This window comes from Silurus meridionalis, chromosome 15 (assembly GCF_014805685.1).
Source record: "Silurus meridionalis isolate SWU-2019-XX chromosome 15, ASM1480568v1, whole genome shotgun sequence".
Lineage (NCBI taxonomy): Eukaryota > Metazoa > Chordata > Actinopteri > Siluriformes > Siluridae > Silurus > Silurus meridionalis.
Window position 1 is genome coordinate 3,783,213 of NC_060898.1, and position 15,949 is coordinate 3,799,161.

General features: G+C 35.8%; 2 protein-coding genes across 4 annotated transcripts; one reads left to right on the forward strand and one right to left on the reverse strand.

The window, feature by feature from the left end:
- Positions 1-963: 963 nt before the first annotated feature.
- On the forward strand, positions 964-10,211 carry aqp7 (aquaporin 7). 3 transcript variants are annotated; one of them, XM_046867653.1, is made up of 6 exons: positions 3,444-3,713; positions 5,388-5,511; positions 8,177-8,314; positions 8,407-8,525; positions 8,616-8,833; positions 9,591-10,210. In XM_046867653.1, the coding sequence occupies exons 1-6, from the start codon at positions 3,594-3,596 to the stop codon at positions 9,787-9,789; spliced, it is 918 nt and encodes a 305-aa protein (XP_046723609.1). In that variant the 5' UTR covers positions 3,444-3,593; the 3' UTR covers positions 9,790-10,210. The 3 variants fall into 3 exon arrangements, with proteins under 3 accessions (XP_046723611.1, XP_046723609.1, XP_046723610.1); XM_046867655.1 differs by lacking the exons at positions 3,444-3,713; positions 5,388-5,511 and adding an exon at positions 964-1,415 and having other exon boundaries at positions 9,591-10,211; XM_046867654.1 differs by lacking the exon at positions 9,591-10,210 and having other exon boundaries at positions 8,616-8,837.
- A 114-nt stretch (positions 10,212-10,325) lies between these two features.
- tpgs2 (tubulin polyglutamylase complex subunit 2) lies at positions 10,326-15,132 on the reverse strand. The gene is given in 8 exon segments (XM_046867656.1): positions 10,326-10,682; positions 10,685-10,688; positions 11,548-11,711; positions 11,835-11,939; positions 12,053-12,184; positions 13,532-13,619; positions 13,703-13,782; positions 14,986-15,132. Coding segments are annotated over 8 exon segments (852 nt in total). The 5' UTR covers positions 15,065-15,132; the 3' UTR covers positions 10,326-10,482.
- Positions 15,133-15,949: the final 817 nt, after the last annotated feature.

Below are 15,949 nucleotides of genomic sequence, written 5' to 3' on the forward strand. Positions count from 1 at the left end.
TTATTGGCTCCTTTTTCAAATATTACATGCCTGGATTTTCAGTGCTAGCAAACTTTTGCAAAATATTGTGGGTGTTTTTTTTTTTTTTTTTTTTTTTAAGTGTCATTTTTTTTTTTCAGGGTATAATGTGGAATAATATTCACAGCATAATACTCACTATTCACTACTCGTAAATACTTTTAAAAGGGTTCCGTTTTTACTCATACTTTGTGTAGTATTTAGGACACACTTTTACTCAACTCATGCTAAACTTTTGGGAAAATAATTGTACTTTTGTTCGAAAGATTTTTAGTTACTCTTTCCACCACAGGTATATACCTCAACCCATAAGCATCAAATACAAAATTTACATTTCATTTGAAAATAAAATTTAAACCAGTTCAGCTTACCTGGAAAATTACATAGTTTAAAAATATGGACATTTGAGAGACAAACGCTCTCTACAAACGATTCAAAGATTTAATTGAAAGAATTGCTCTGTAAATTTCCAACACAAATCATAGAGCATGCTGTTTTATAGCTACACCTCAGACCTTTTGTCAGGCGAAAAGAACGTTCCGGAAACCGAAGTGAAATCCACGAAGGTTTTTAATGAAAGAAAGCACAACAGGGCAAAGCAGAAAACAGCAAACCGCCCAGAAGAGCCAGGTAAACTAATCCTGGTGAATACTGTAGTAACCAAACACACAGAGTCTCATAAGCAACGATTAAACCAAACAAAGCTGCTTGGGTAGTCCGACCGTGTTCTTTAGGCTAAGCTGTAGAACGGACAATGAGCTGGTGGAGGAACGGGGTTTATGTAGTGTGAGAACTGATGAGGGCCAGGTGTAGCTGATCAGTAATTGGGAGAGCTGCTTGGAGTGATAGGTGGAGGTGTGGCTGGTGGATCCCTGACACCTTTCCTTCAGCTTTCACGTTTGATCTTTTTTTTTGTAGAATAATTTGTTTTCCAGGATGTAAGATCCAGTGATGATATTTGATTTTAAGAACCTTCTATAGCAAAAGGATTAGGCATGCTATACAAAAAAAAATCTCTTTTATTAAAACAGTTACAATTAATGAATTTGGCAGAAGCCCTTATTCAAAATAACAAATTATCTCATTCATACAACTGAGCAGTTGAGGGTTAAATGCTTTGCTCAAGGGCCCAGCAGAAGCAACTTGGTGGTGGTGGGATTTAATCTAAGCTAAGTATAATTCCTCCCAAATAGGCATATTAGAATAATTGGACATGCAAAACAACACTTTTAACTGAACAGCTTGTGCCTTCACTTTATACTGTTATGTTAAATGACTGTCACACTGTAAATGTAAGATATGGATTTGAGCTGGAGTTCTGTGCTTCTGCTAAACATGAAGGATACCCACCGAGGAGTCTTTTCCAAAAAGACACATGCCATTTCATTTATGGAAAGGTAGGGTATAATCTTTTATTTTTTGTAGATTGTTGATTGTTGAAAGATCTGCCTCTTGCTATCTGGAATTGCATCACTGAATCACCACCCTTTCTCAGTGTCACACTTGGTTACTAGAGAGGTATGTCTCTAACAGTTTGACTTTTAAAATGTTTTTCAAGCAACAGCTGATTATAGCTCACCCTTTTCCTGCCGATCTGAATAGTATATTCAGTAATAAAGATATGAATAGTTATTTGTGTCAGTGGGAATTCATGAATGCATAGGCGCTGCTGTTTTGCTTTGTTCAAGCATATTATCTCGTTCAGATAACTGTTATTGTAAAGCTCAGTGCCTGGACTTTTGGTGGATCTTTTGGATGTGATATTCCATTCACTTCTACTGTGATGTTTACATTTACATTTATTGCATTGGGCAGACACACCTTTTTGGAGCGACTTGCATCTCGTTTACATCTGAGCAGTTGACGGTTAAGGCCTTGCTCAAGGGCCTAGTAGTACCAGTTTGGTGATGCTGGTATTTTAACTCACAACCTTCCAAACAGCAATCTAACGTATAAAGTATAAACTGAGCTACCACCTCCCGCAAGGTTGTTTCAGTTTCTCGGCTTGTGGTGTTTGTGTTCACATGTAAGTGGGCTAATAGGATCCATCCTTAGCCTACTCCCTGCACTATTTTGTCTCTCTCATTAGGATGTCTAAAGTTAAATAATATATACTGTAGCACAACACCAGTGACTGTATTATTTTGTGATATTTTGTTTATTTGATTGAAAATCATTTTAAATGCATGTTTTTGTAAATCTACATCTCCTGCCTTTCAGTAGTGAAGTAGTGTTTTTTTTTATTTTTTACTGTGACACTATTTATATCTTGGGAAATGTATAGGTTGATGTAGTTTATTCCTTCTATAGCATTTTAGCTATTGTTTCCCTCTCAGCCACACGTCACATAGTTTTCATGCTTCTGTTACTCTGATAGTTTTGCTAGCCTTCACTTTCCTAGGTTTGGGGGCTGACAGGGGAAACCGGCCTGTAGGAAATTGGCAGATGACCAAACAGGAAGAAAAGCAAAGCATTTAAACATTATTGTATATTATTATATTCTGTGGTTTGGTCCATGATATATTGTATCAATTCATAAAAAAATATTTGAATTAATATATTTAACAATTGACCTTTGTCAAATATTTAGTTTATGTTACCTGAATACTTACTGTGTTTATATCACGCTCAATCCTGCTGTGAGGATTAAAGCCAAAGCATACAAACAATAGAATTTTATAAGAACTGGACCCTCAACACACAAGACAAAATGCACAAAGTATTGTGTAACTGGTAGACAGAATCATGTGCCTTATTACATAACTATTAGCATACTCTGTATGAACTCACAGAGGAGGAACAAGGATTTTGTATTGATATTAAATGCTGAATCGTAGTATTTAACTGACCCATTAAGATAACATACTTAATTTAGCCCGAGTTATCAAAGGGTTTCTTTTTTTTTCTTTGCCAAAAAGCATCCCATATACTTTAACACATGAACGTACACATCATGCTATATCATGCTATAAAATACAAAATGAATTAAACAATTAATCAACACTAAAAATACAGCGCTGATCCTAAAATACGGAAACTGTAAGCCATACTTATAGAATATTTAAGTACAAAATTGTTCAAACAAAAGAAACAAATCCTAAAACATATACATAACGTTATCATGTTCTGACTAAATATCATACTTAGTTATAAAGTAACACCTAAACTCTTGTTTGAACAACCTTGTAACTGCATAGATTGCACATAATTTCAAAGCTATGATGCAATTTTTTACAGCATCGTGTATTCTTTTGAACTGAACATTTAAAGGTCATGTGGGCTAGGAACAACCCCATTGCCCTTAGATTTCCTAAAAAAAGAACACTCTACCAATACTGAGTCCTCCTGCTACCCAGAAGGCTATAGGGCTGTTTTGGGGGTGTGTGTGACAGGGAGGGACAAGAAAGGGGACGCTTTACACAGCTAATCACATGACCACATGGGGAAAATGCGTAACATCTGTAACTGAACTGATTTACAGCAGAAACACGTTAGGGGTTTATTAGGAGTCTAATAAAAAGGAAGAGCAGAAGAGTAAAAGGAACTTAACAAAAGAGCATATACAGTTTGTAGGCATGTTGGAGGAGGGGAAAGTCGAGGAGCTGAATAACACCAGGAGAAGAACAACATGGTGGATTAGGAAAAAGCATGTTCGAGTGGGCCTAGCAGAAACTCTCAGCACATTTGTCATGATGGTACGATGACTAAATTCATGCCAAGAACAGATATCTATTTCGATTACGATTCTATTTTCTATCGACTCATTGTTATTGCGTTTTAGATATCACTGTTTAAGTTAGTGAATTTTTTTAAAGCAAGCCATTAGCAACAATATGAGAACAATTTCTCACAGTCAGATTCATATACAGTCACATGCACATTGTGGCTTTGGTCAAGATCCTGCATATAGATACAAAGAAATAACCACAGAACCTAATTATCCCCATATATCATTACTGTTAAAAACCTTTACATGTTATTCCACTGATGTTTGTGTGTATGTGTCAGGAGAATTTCAAATTTAACATCTGAAAAATAATGACTGGAATAATGACTTAGCTTGAACGAAAGGGTACAAATTCGACACAACTCAAATAGAATCCATCTAAAATGTGGTCAAATAAAAGTAAGTGAGATTTTTATAAATTTGATAAATAAAATGTTAGTTTTTATGCTGTTTGAATTGAAAAATAAACTTTGAATTATTTAAACCTGTTAGAAGATGTTATTAAAACAACTATAAGTGTTTCTCAAATGTTAGCTAAATGATGCTAGTCTACATTTACATTTAAATTTAAATTTGCAGTATTTAGCCGACGCCCTTATCCAGAGCGACGTACAAAAGTGCTTTGAGTCTCTAGCAATGAATAGATCTACACTGGTACGCAAGATTACAAACTTAATATAAATATAACTCTTTAATTCTTCAAAGCAAACTTGGAAAGTGCTAATTTAAGTGTTTCAGGAAGAGGTAGATCTTCAATCGTTGCTTGAAGATAGTCAGGGACTCCGCTGTACAGACATCTAGGGGAAGTTCATTCCACCACCTCGGTGCCAGAAGGAAGAATTAGTCTACCTTGGCATTAGCGAAGAAAACAGGCCATATTGAATGAATGTTGTTGAAAATAGAATTCATGCCCTCTAGGTTCTCTCTCAGTTTATAAAAAGCTTTGCTTATGCCAACAAATTAAAATAGCTTATAGAGGTATTTAGTAACATTCTCTGACATTCTGAGGTAAATATTTCCTTTTATTGTGGTGGTTTATCTATCTTCAATCTCACATGGAAAACTACACCAGTAAATAAATCGTGTCGGATTAGAAGGTCACCGGAGATGATGAACAGGCAGAGTTCTTGATATTTTCTTTCTACATTTATGAACATTCGGATTGTATGCTAAACTATCCTGAAGACTCCTCTCTGTTGGAATTGACTGTTCCAAAACACTGATGCTAGAAAAGCTTTGCAATATCAACAATTATCTATTTTTCTTTGTCCAATAAGAGCAAAACCACACTGTTTATATCTTTATTACTAGCTTTAGATTAAATTGTGTTTGCCATAGAAGCCCAGGTGAATGGGTTGCCACTATTGATATTAAATTTCTAGGACTAGCCTTATCTTTTTTAGTCACAAGCTAAACAACAGCTCGCAAGTCTGTATGTACTTGTCTGTATTCACAACCAATTGAATACCATGACACAACAAGCTTTTTCCACAAAGAAGGTAGAGGTCAAGGCAACTAAAACTGTTCACAAAAAACTTTAAACATTAACTTTAATCACACATATACTGCAGTATATGTTATTTGTCAATAAACCTTTAAATGTAATAGTTGTATATATATAAAATACTTGTTTGTTTTGTAGGTGTTTGGTCTAGGTTCTGTTGCTCAGGTGGTGACAGGTGGGGGTTTTGGAGACTACCTCAGCATTAATCTGGGTTTTGGTCTTGGTGTAGCGATGGGAGTGCACACTGGTGGGAAAGTGTCAGGTAAGTTGCTGAAAAACATGTGTGTGCATGTAGGTGTCTGAAGCGGTGTTCTTTATTTTGCCTTTTTAAAAATATAATCTGCTGAAGTGATCAGAGAGCTTTGTTGGTATTATTCTGAAATTTGTTCCAAGTTTAATAAGATTATAAGATTGAAATTTTCACTAATGTTTAGCCACCAAAGTACCAGCACTTATTTTGACACCTTACTTGAATGAAATCAGCAATGAACCTATATAAGTAAGATGGCAAACACAATTAACGACAAGGTGATGCAGACTGGTGTGAAGCACAATTATCATGAAGTTTAACATTTAACATTTTAAAATAACAACAATTTATAATAACAATCTTCTAATCTTCAATCAATCATTTAATCAATCTTTATTAATATAGCACCTAACATCTACCAGGTAGAGCTTAGGCGCTGAACAAAGTGCAAGAGGCCAAAAAAAAAAAAAAAAATCTTGATCAGTGTCCAATTTCACTTGCAGTGCCTGTTGAAAGTAAAAAAAAAAAAAAAAAAAACGAGTGTTTTATGAGAAGCATATTTATTTTGTTTATGTGCCACTATGTAATTGAATGGTAGAAAGATTTAACCAAACAAATATATAAATATACAGATAGTAAACTTTATTTTGATTGAAAAATAATCCCTTGGCATGAATAACACCTTTAGACAATCTTGGCATCCAGACAGTTTCTCCAAGCCTTTACCTGAAACACTTTGCCATATCACTTTTAAAACCTGCCAAACGTTCTTCATTAGTTAGATATTTCTTTGTGAACTTTCAGTGATCCAGTTCATTCGAGAGCAGTTCAATAGAATTTGTTTCCAGTGACTGGGCAGGCCATTCCACGATAGATATCACCCCAGCTGACTGTTTGCTCTGTAAACAGCACTTGTTGATGTATGCTTCTGGTCTAGGGCTGCAACTAACGATTTATTTTTATTTCTTTTTTTCAGACGAATTGACTATTCAGATAAAATATTTATTGGATGTTTTGCTAATTATAACTATATAAAACCATAATTTAGGGTATTTATGTAAAATAAGTTTACTTAAACATGCACAAGCCACATAGTGAGTCTTTAATATTAAGATATTTTAGAGCTTATAGTGGCTGCTTGTTGAGTGCTTGGGGAATTTCTCCTTTAAACAAATTCACTCATGCTGAGTTGCTTCTTTCTGTAAAAAACCCAAACAAACTAAACAAAACAGCATTTGAGTATGAAAGACAGAGATTGTGTTCAATTGTGAAGATATAAGCATGTAAAAATACAATACATTTTATATTATATTTTAGTGATGCATAAATATATATATATATATATATATATATATATATATATATATATATATATATATATATATATATGCATAAATTATGTATACAAACATTGAAAACAAGTAATTGAATGTAGTAAATTACGTTTGAAAACGGATACGTTTTCTATAAAAAGAGAATGAAAGTGCTAAATATTTGATCGTTTACTGCTGCAATTATTACTGCTTTCAGATTTAGTGTTTGTTCGCACTGGTTTATTGAATCCATCACGAGTCGATCGCGCAACCTGATGCGAGCGAGTCACGACAGAACAGATCCAGTGCGACTGTTGCGAAGTTACAAACAAACAGTTTACACAATAGCACTTCAATAAACTTTACCATTTTTACATGATCATGATGATGATGATGATGCAGTTTCTGTTTACTGTGATGATGTTTCGCCTTCATCTGTAACATGTGTGTTTTCTTTTCATGTGCTCGTGCATCACTGTGGTACTTCCATACCACACACTACTTACAGCATTTTAATATAAAACTAAAAATTGCCTTAACTTGAACATCCCAACTAATCGATAACGTTGACAACAAATTTCAATATCAATTATTAGCGATTTTATCGATTATTTGTTGCAGCACTATTTGTTCTGTTCATTGCATTGTTGGATCCAATTAGCTGCAGGCTAGATGGACTTGCATGGTATTGAAGTCTGAAATAGAAGCCATGTTGGTTCAGTATTCTTTTTACCTGGAATAAGTCTCCAACCTTCCCTGCATCAAAACAACCCAAAACCAAGGTTTGATCTCCATGTTTGACTGTGATTGTGAGGCAATCTGGTAACATTTTTCCTCCTATTATCTTTCTCACATAAATTCTTTTTTTAGAGTCTGGAAGGACAAATTTGGACTTATCTGTTCAAAGAACCCATCATTCACTGTCCAATTCTTGTGTGTTTTTGCCTTTTACCTGTTTTGTTGCATAAAAAAAGGAATATGCTTGTGTCTCAAAAATGATAAAGGACAGGATGTTCCCAAACATTTGACAGACACTATCTATTGAAAATTTTCAAGTCGTTGTTCAGCACCAGTCTCTTTTAATTTCACTTAAAGTTTTCAAGACACAACAAGACACAGGATATGCGTGCTCTCGCCATAACACGTCCTTATTTAAACAAACAAACTCTGCTTGTTAAATTGGAGTCTGTTAACTGACACTTTGCAAATATTTATGCAGGTTCCTGTCATGTGTAAAACAGCTAACGCAAGTGTGCATTGCAAACAGGAAAATACAGTATTTATTTTAGGATTTGTGATAAATAATACTAATACTACTATTCACAGAGAAAGTCATGTGATAGTGTTCTGATTTTATTACTCAGGTGCTCACATGAACGCAGCAGTGACGTTTACGATGTGTGTACTTGGCCGCCTGAGCTGGAAGATGCTTCCAGTCTATGTAATTGCACAACTTTTGGGCTCCTTTACTGCTGCAGGAACTGTTTTCACCCTGTACTATGGTGAATGAACATGTACATTCATTCAACTTTAAACCTGATGACGTATTTTGACAAAACAAAAAAAAAAACCATTCCCACTTAACTGTTTATAGATGCAATATACCAATACTGTGAAGGAAACTTCACAGTGTTTGGCCCCAAAGCGACGGCAGGGATCTTTGCCACTTATCCAGCTCCTTATCTCTCAATACAAGCTGGATTTTTGGACCAGGTAAGAAAGAAAATGATCACTTCATAAAAAATTCCTTCATTTATAACTTGTTGAATTGAATTTCAAAATATTTCAATCTGCTTTACCCAGGTGCTTGGAACTGCAATGCTGTTACTATGTCTGATGGCTCTGGCAGATAAAAGGAACCAGCCTGCCCCAGCTGGTGGAGAGCCTGTTGCAATTGGAGCGCTCATATTGTTGATTGGTGTTTCCATGGGCAGCAACAGTGGTTATGCCATTAATCCAACCCGAGACCTGGGGCCAAGAGTCTTTACAGCAATTGCTGGCTGGGGATTAGATGTATTCAGGTAAATCTAATGCATAAGAGATTTTATATATATATTGTAAACAAGCCTAAATACTTATCCATTTCAGTTTTTGTAAAGAGTATATATTTAATTGTTCACGTATCTTAAATATCTACATTATGTTGGTGGATCTGGAGGCTTAACCCATGAGATGAGAGTACACAATCATCTTGCTGGCACACACTGATTGGGCGGTTCAACACAGACAATTTTGCACTGCCAATCCACCTACCAGCACAATTTTAGATGTGAAAGGCAGCCAGAGCACTGAAAGGAAACTCATGCAGACATGAAATAACATGTAAATTGATCTAAAAATGAAACCATTGATGAGTCATTTGCTCATTTGATCACACTATGTTTTAGCTTTTACATTCTATTTTTTTTAGTTGTCCTTTAGTCAATTAATCGTATATAACCACCTTAATTTCATTACGACTGATCTTATGTGTCTTAAATAAACATTTACATGTAGTACAGCAGGCAGTATTGTCTCCTCGCAACTCCAGGATTCTTTGTTTGAATGCACCCTTGGGTTTGGAGTTCCACGTTCTCCGGTTTCCTCCCTAAAATATGCTGTCAGATGGATTGGCTAGGTGTGGACATTGTGCCCTGCAAGGAACTGGCGTTTAATTCAGGATTTACTTCCACCCCGCCCAGTGTTCTGGGATAACCTCCTGATCCACAACACTGACTGGTATACAGCACTTGCTGACTAGGAATAAATAAACACATTTCCATTTTGTCTTTCCCACAGGGCAGGCAACAATTGGTGGTGGGTGCCCTTGGTGGCACCATTAGTGGGTGGAGTGACTGGAGCGTTAATATATAAAGCATTTGTGGAGCTGCTCCATCCCACGCAAGAGGATAAAAAAGCTGAGCACAGTGGATCATCAGAGTGCATATCACTAAATCAGTGCAATAAAAACAACATAGGTGAATGTGTGAACTGTTAACATGCTGAGAATTACTGGAATCATGAAGACAACAGACAGGTGCTGATTATTTTAACGTGAAGCCAAATAGGTCTAATAGTAAAGAAGCAATACAATCAGCTTCTGCCTGTTTCAATGGATGATTGAAACCAGTTTGGAACCTCTTCTTATTATTGAACTTAAAAACACACAAAGGTAAGCAATTGCCATGACCACTGAGAATGAACTGGAATGAAGGAACCAAGGAGCAATATTTACATATTTAAATTTTTTTTTTAATAATTCACCACAGTAATGTTTTTTGTTACTAATATCTTTGTAGATTTTAAGATTCGTAATTTTAGAAACTCATAACCTCAACAGCCAAATGAGAGAAATATTGCATATTGACATGCTACAGAAACACCATAAAACCCTCCATCAGTAAAACTCCTACAAATAAATGATTATATCCAAAAAATGTCTCTGTGAATGATTTGTTAGAGAAATAATAATGTTGAAGGGGCGGAAGAGTTATATAGAATAAACCTTTTATTTATTACAGCGACTGCCAGTGCTGCTTTTATAGACATTTATTTAGTATTGAGAATTCAACAGCATTTCAAATACATTCCTTTAAAATTTCATCACCCTGAAAAAAAACGTGTTCACAATATTGCACTCATTAACTCAACATTATTTGAGTATGTTTAAATAAACCATGCGATTGTCTCTTCAAGCTTTGCCTGCTTTTGATCCGCGACCTTTGGCAGGACCTCCACCTGATGGGGCCTGCCTGGGCTGCTTTTTCTTGGGCGCAGGAGGCTTGGTTTTGCCACAGAAAGCCTTGTCTGGGTCCAGATTGTTCATGAATGTTTCACTAGGCGAATCGGAATGGGAGTCACCATGGAACAAAAGCGGCTGATAGAGAGACCCCATTGCTGTATGAAAACAGAGAGAGTTGAAGAGTGATCACTGGGTTGCAGTGACAGAATAAAAGATCATTACTAGTGGGGCATGGTGATTTAGGTTACACCATTCATTAAAACCTTTGGAATGATGTAATTCATTGAAAGCCAATGTATTATTAGATGCAGCATTTTCTGTATTTTTGGTCAGAGTATTATTATATTCATCTGTAGAATTAATCAGCCTGATGGAATAAGCATGAATCTGGGTTTATAAGAACCACTGTTATTGAACTGCGGGTTATAAGGCTTCAAGGAATTTTAACTTCACACAGCTCTACAAGCAGAGCATTTCATCACTTGTGATCGAAATCAAAGGATGTAAAGAGTTATAGCACAGTCAAAAGTACAAAACAGCCATGGTTTGCTATTAATGTTCCAGGAATTATATGTTTCACTGTTTTTGTCGAGGATTTAAGCTGCAAAAAGAAGCAACAAACCCAACACAAACAGTTTCACAGGCTCTTACTGGAAAGAGAAGAATATGAAATGCTTTTCCATTAGTCATTTCCTCTCACATAAAGTTCTTCAGCTGGTGATGTGGAAGGTTTTTTTTTATGCATATGCATTATTTTTTATCCATACATATATATATATATATATATATATATATATATATATATATATATATATATATAGCTGTAGTTACATGTCATACAGTAAAAGTAATTAAGTTCTTATTAGTATTGAAAAATCTGGTGCCAACTTCTAAAAGAATATGGCAAAAACAAATTTTAACATGATCAACTTTTGTAAATAATTCCATATGAAAAACAGAATAATAAATGTTTGCTTTTCGATAGTAAATTGAGGTGATATGACAAACACTAACCTTGGCTTGTGGACTGGGCCCGTACGGGGTAAAGACATACTGCCACTCCGGCAGTCCTAAGTGTGTTATCATGAGCCTGTAGTATGCAGTGAAGGAGGAAGTGAGAAAGTGCCAGTATAAACACCGGTCCAGAAACCATATTTCACTCTTTTTAGCCACAGCGTCTATGACGTACAAATAAAGAACAATACAATAAATAAAATCAATGATTTATACATGATATCACCCAATAAGTGCCTTATTTGTTACACTTGCTCTGTGTCAGAGGACTTCCCCTTAATGATTACCTGGAGTGCAGTTTTTGTAAACAAGACAGACCCTGCCATTTCCACTGCAGGGGTCAAGCTCGAAGATTCGGCTACGGGAGTCAAAGTGAGGCTGTTCTTGTTCCTCTGATGAAAAACATTTGACAGTGCATACAGCTTGTGGTAATCATAATGCACTATAGAAATGGTTTATGTAACATATAAATAGTGGGATGTAATATTCTGCACAATTTCCTCACCTTCTAAGTCATCCTTGAAGTCAAGGTCAGCTACGGTGGGTGCACCAGGGAGGGAGTAAATATTGGACTGCACAAGCAGACGAAGCTTCGCTATGCTGTTGATCACCATGCAGCCTATAGGGACTGGGTCATCTATAAAACACAGATATTCACAACTAGGGTTGCAAAGGAGAGGCACATTTCTGGTACATTTCTGGAAACTTTCCATGGAAAATTTTCCAATTGGAAACTTAACAGAAAATGTATAGGAATGAATTAGAAATTTGGGGAAATTTATATAAACTGTATCATATACAAAGAAATATAAACATTTTATTTGGTCGTAAGCCGACATGCATGCAAACTGATTCGGATTGAAATTTAAATTAAATCATTATTTTTTTAATCATGTTATACTTGATAATGGATTTTTTTAAAATATATATGAAGCAATATTAATCTTATGTTCAAAAGCCTAAAAGATAAACACGCTGAAGTAAATTGCTGAAGTAAATTTTAAACATAAATGTATGTAATGTTTATGTAATTTGCATGAATACTCGCCAAGATTAAAAAAAAGAAAAAAGATGGTCATTTTTCGACAATATTTTGTGTGCAGGGTTTAAGAACTTCTCAGTGCACAGTGCATGTAGGGGGCGTGGCCTCAGCAGCCCTGCAGTAAGTGTGCTGTATGTATATGATTGATGAATGTGCAGGTAGAAACTCAAAAGAAATTGCATTAAATCTGGCAGTTTTTTTTCCAACTATATTAAAGTTCCCTGTTATAAGATAATCTGCAAATTTTCAAATTCACAATTTATTCCTATATATTTCTGCTAATTCCCATTTTCAGTGTTAAGAATTCCTGGAATTTTGCAACCCTATTCCCAACAACATTAAAATAAGACATTTCACATAGAGAAACTTTGCTGTTGATGGACGAGCTGGCTAATCTTTTGTTTAAAAAAGAATAACAAGACTAAAGACTGATAATATGTGTCACAAACCACAGTTTATTGACTCACTAAACCAAGGTTTGGGAGTTCTAAAGGTCAAAGTGAACTTAGATAAACGTCAACGCAAATGGGAACATACCGTAACTGCTCCCAGAAGCAAATGATTAGCGGTTATCTTTTTCCCTCAATACTATTTTCCCTGTAAGTAAATATGCTTTAGGGCTTGGTGTCTTCCTTATTCCTGTACCAAAACATCAGACATCAGAAGCACAGTGGAACAGTGGGCAACAATCCTGAGCTTCTGGTAGCAATACTGTCTGCACAGGGTTTATGCACATGCCCTTTGTACGTCTCTGTCCTTCCTTTGGGTTTCTCTGGGTTCTCTGATTTCCAATGAGTGGCTCGAAGGTATGAATAAGTGTGTGATGACTATGTGATAAATGGACTTGTGTCCCATCCAGGTGTTTCCAGACTAGGCCCTAAAAGCACTATGATCTTGACTAGGATAAATACTGAAGATGAATGAAAATACATCAGAACTCACTTTCCAGCTTGGCGCTCCAGGTAAGAGTGAAGCCATCTGTGGTGAGGTAGAAGTCCTTCAGGTCCTCCGGTAAAGTGCAGTTGTTTTTCTGGAGAAAAAAAAACAAGAATATCCCTGTTGTAAATATACTTCAAATATTCGTTAGCAGTAAAATGTTTTTTTTAAGTTTACCTGTTCCCATGATAGGAGACATCGCTTCTCTGCAGGTTCTTTCTCGACAAACCGCACATTTGACACACCGGGAAAACTTCCTGTAAATGTAATGAGAAAAATTATTTATATACCTTCTTCTTCCCCTCTCTTCTTCCCTAACACTGAAGACATCTGAACTATGAAAGAACACGTATGGAATTATGTTTAAAAAATAGTAAAACAACCCTGAATATGTTTTCGATTTTAGATTGTCCAGAAGTAATTACATTTAGCTTTAAAGACAGCTTTGGACACTGATCAGATTCACAACGTTATCACCTGGGATGGTTTTTCCACAACCTAAAGGATTTTGTAGAGGTCTTGAGTGCATGTTGGCTGCTTTTCCTTCACTCACAAACCATCTTAACTGTATTTATATTGGGTGATTGTGGAGGCCAGGTCATCTGATGCAGCACTTCAACACTCTCCTCCTTTACATAATCTAGTGGTGTATTTGGGGTAATTGTCTTCAAAAACAAACTAGGCAAACCAGATGGGATGGCATGTCACTGCAGAATGCTGTGGTAGCCATGCTGGTTGTGTTCCCTTGATTTTGACTAATTCTCTAACAGTGTCACAAGCAAAGCACCATCACACCTCCATGACCACACATTCAGAAGAACAACAAGCACCCTCTGTTCACCCTCTGTACATCTAAATATAAGACACTGCATTTAGGACCCACAATCTCAAATTTGGACTCATCAGACCAGTTTTCCACCAATCTAATGTCCGTTCCTTGTGTTTCTCGGCTCTTCTGCTTGTTGTTGTTCTTCCGAAAGTAATATTTTTTGCTGCAATTTGACCATTAAAGGCCTGAATTTCACTGTGCTGTAATGTATATGTGACAAATAAAGGATCTTCTACCTCTAAGAAGGCAAGAAAAATCACAAATTACCTCTGGTCAATGCACAGTTGTGAACATGAAACCATTCCAGGTGACTACATCTGATGAGAGAATGGCATTAGTTTGCCAAGCGTCATCTAAATGTAGCTACATTGAACAATATAAAATATAAAACATAATCTGGGTTGTTTAATAGTTTTGTTTACTGCATGGTTGCATTTTCATAGTTTGGAGGTCTTCAGTATTAATGTACAATGTTGAAAATAAAAAAATAAAGAAAAAGTGCTCATGCAATGCAATATACACACACACACACACACACACACACACACACATGCATGCAATGCACTGTAATGCAATAATGTAAATTAGAAACATGCAGTCTACAGTTAAAATACTCAGAATCCTAACTCACCCAAAACTCGGGTTATTCCAAGGGTAAGCCTTTCCGGAAACCCTTTAAAGAGGGTCTGTTCATCTTTCGCATCCTCCATTCCCACCTGATTGTGTCTTTTCTGAAACCCACACACATTCAGGTAAAACCCTCCCTCTTCACTGGACTGGACAGCAAACAATAGGGTTGTGAGTTGATTCCTTGATGAATCGATTCTCCGATTCGAGGCCATTAATTGTATGCTCCAGGAATTGGGAATCAAACTTTTTTTCAGGAGTCGACTGCTAATGACTGCTTTACCTCGTGCACATTTATTTACTGTACCGTCAACAGTTTGGACACTCCTTCTCCTTCAGTGTTTTTCTACGTTAATACTGAAGACATCCAAACTAGAGCATGTATAATAAACAAATCCGTGTAAACCCAGAATTTGTTTTATATTTTCAATTCTTAAAAGTCATTTATCATGAGGTAGTTACCTGGAAATGATTACCAAACAAAATTCCCAGAGGTGTTGAGTGCTTGTTGGCTGCTTTTCCTTTACTCTCTGCTCCAACTTGTCCCAAACCATCTCAACTGGACTTAGATCAGGGCCCGGTTTTTCAAAAGTAATCCACTAGGATTTTGGATAACGGATTGGATCAAATCTTGAAAATGGGTTTTTCAAAAGAAAAAACGGATTACATAATCGGATTAGATCATGTAATCCAATCTTGGTTTTGATCCGGATCAAACCTTTTGAAAAACCAGGTGATTGTGGAAGCCATGGCCACTAAATGTTATAGAGGATTTATTATTATTATTTATTTTATTTTATTGGACAATATTTACAACCAATAGAAAATGTTTATTTATGCCAAATAAATTAACAATAAAACAAATAAAGCTAATGCATCATATAAAAAAATCACGAAGGTTAATCTCAATTGAATTTATAGTACAATCAAACTGGTATATTTATTACTTGATTAATTTTACAATTAAC

Coding starts and splice junctions, on each gene's coding strand:
- aqp7 (XM_046867653.1), top strand. CDS start 3,594: ATGTTGGAGGAGGGGAAAGTCGAGGAGCTGAATAACACCAGGAGAAGA. Junction 8,315..8,406: donor TGTTTTCACCCTGTACTATG/GTGAATGAACAT, acceptor AACTGTTTATAG/ATGCAATATACCAATACTGT. Junction 8,834..9,590: donor TGGGGATTAGATGTATTCAG/GTAAATCTAATG, acceptor TCTTTCCCACAG/GGCAGGCAACAATTGGTGGT.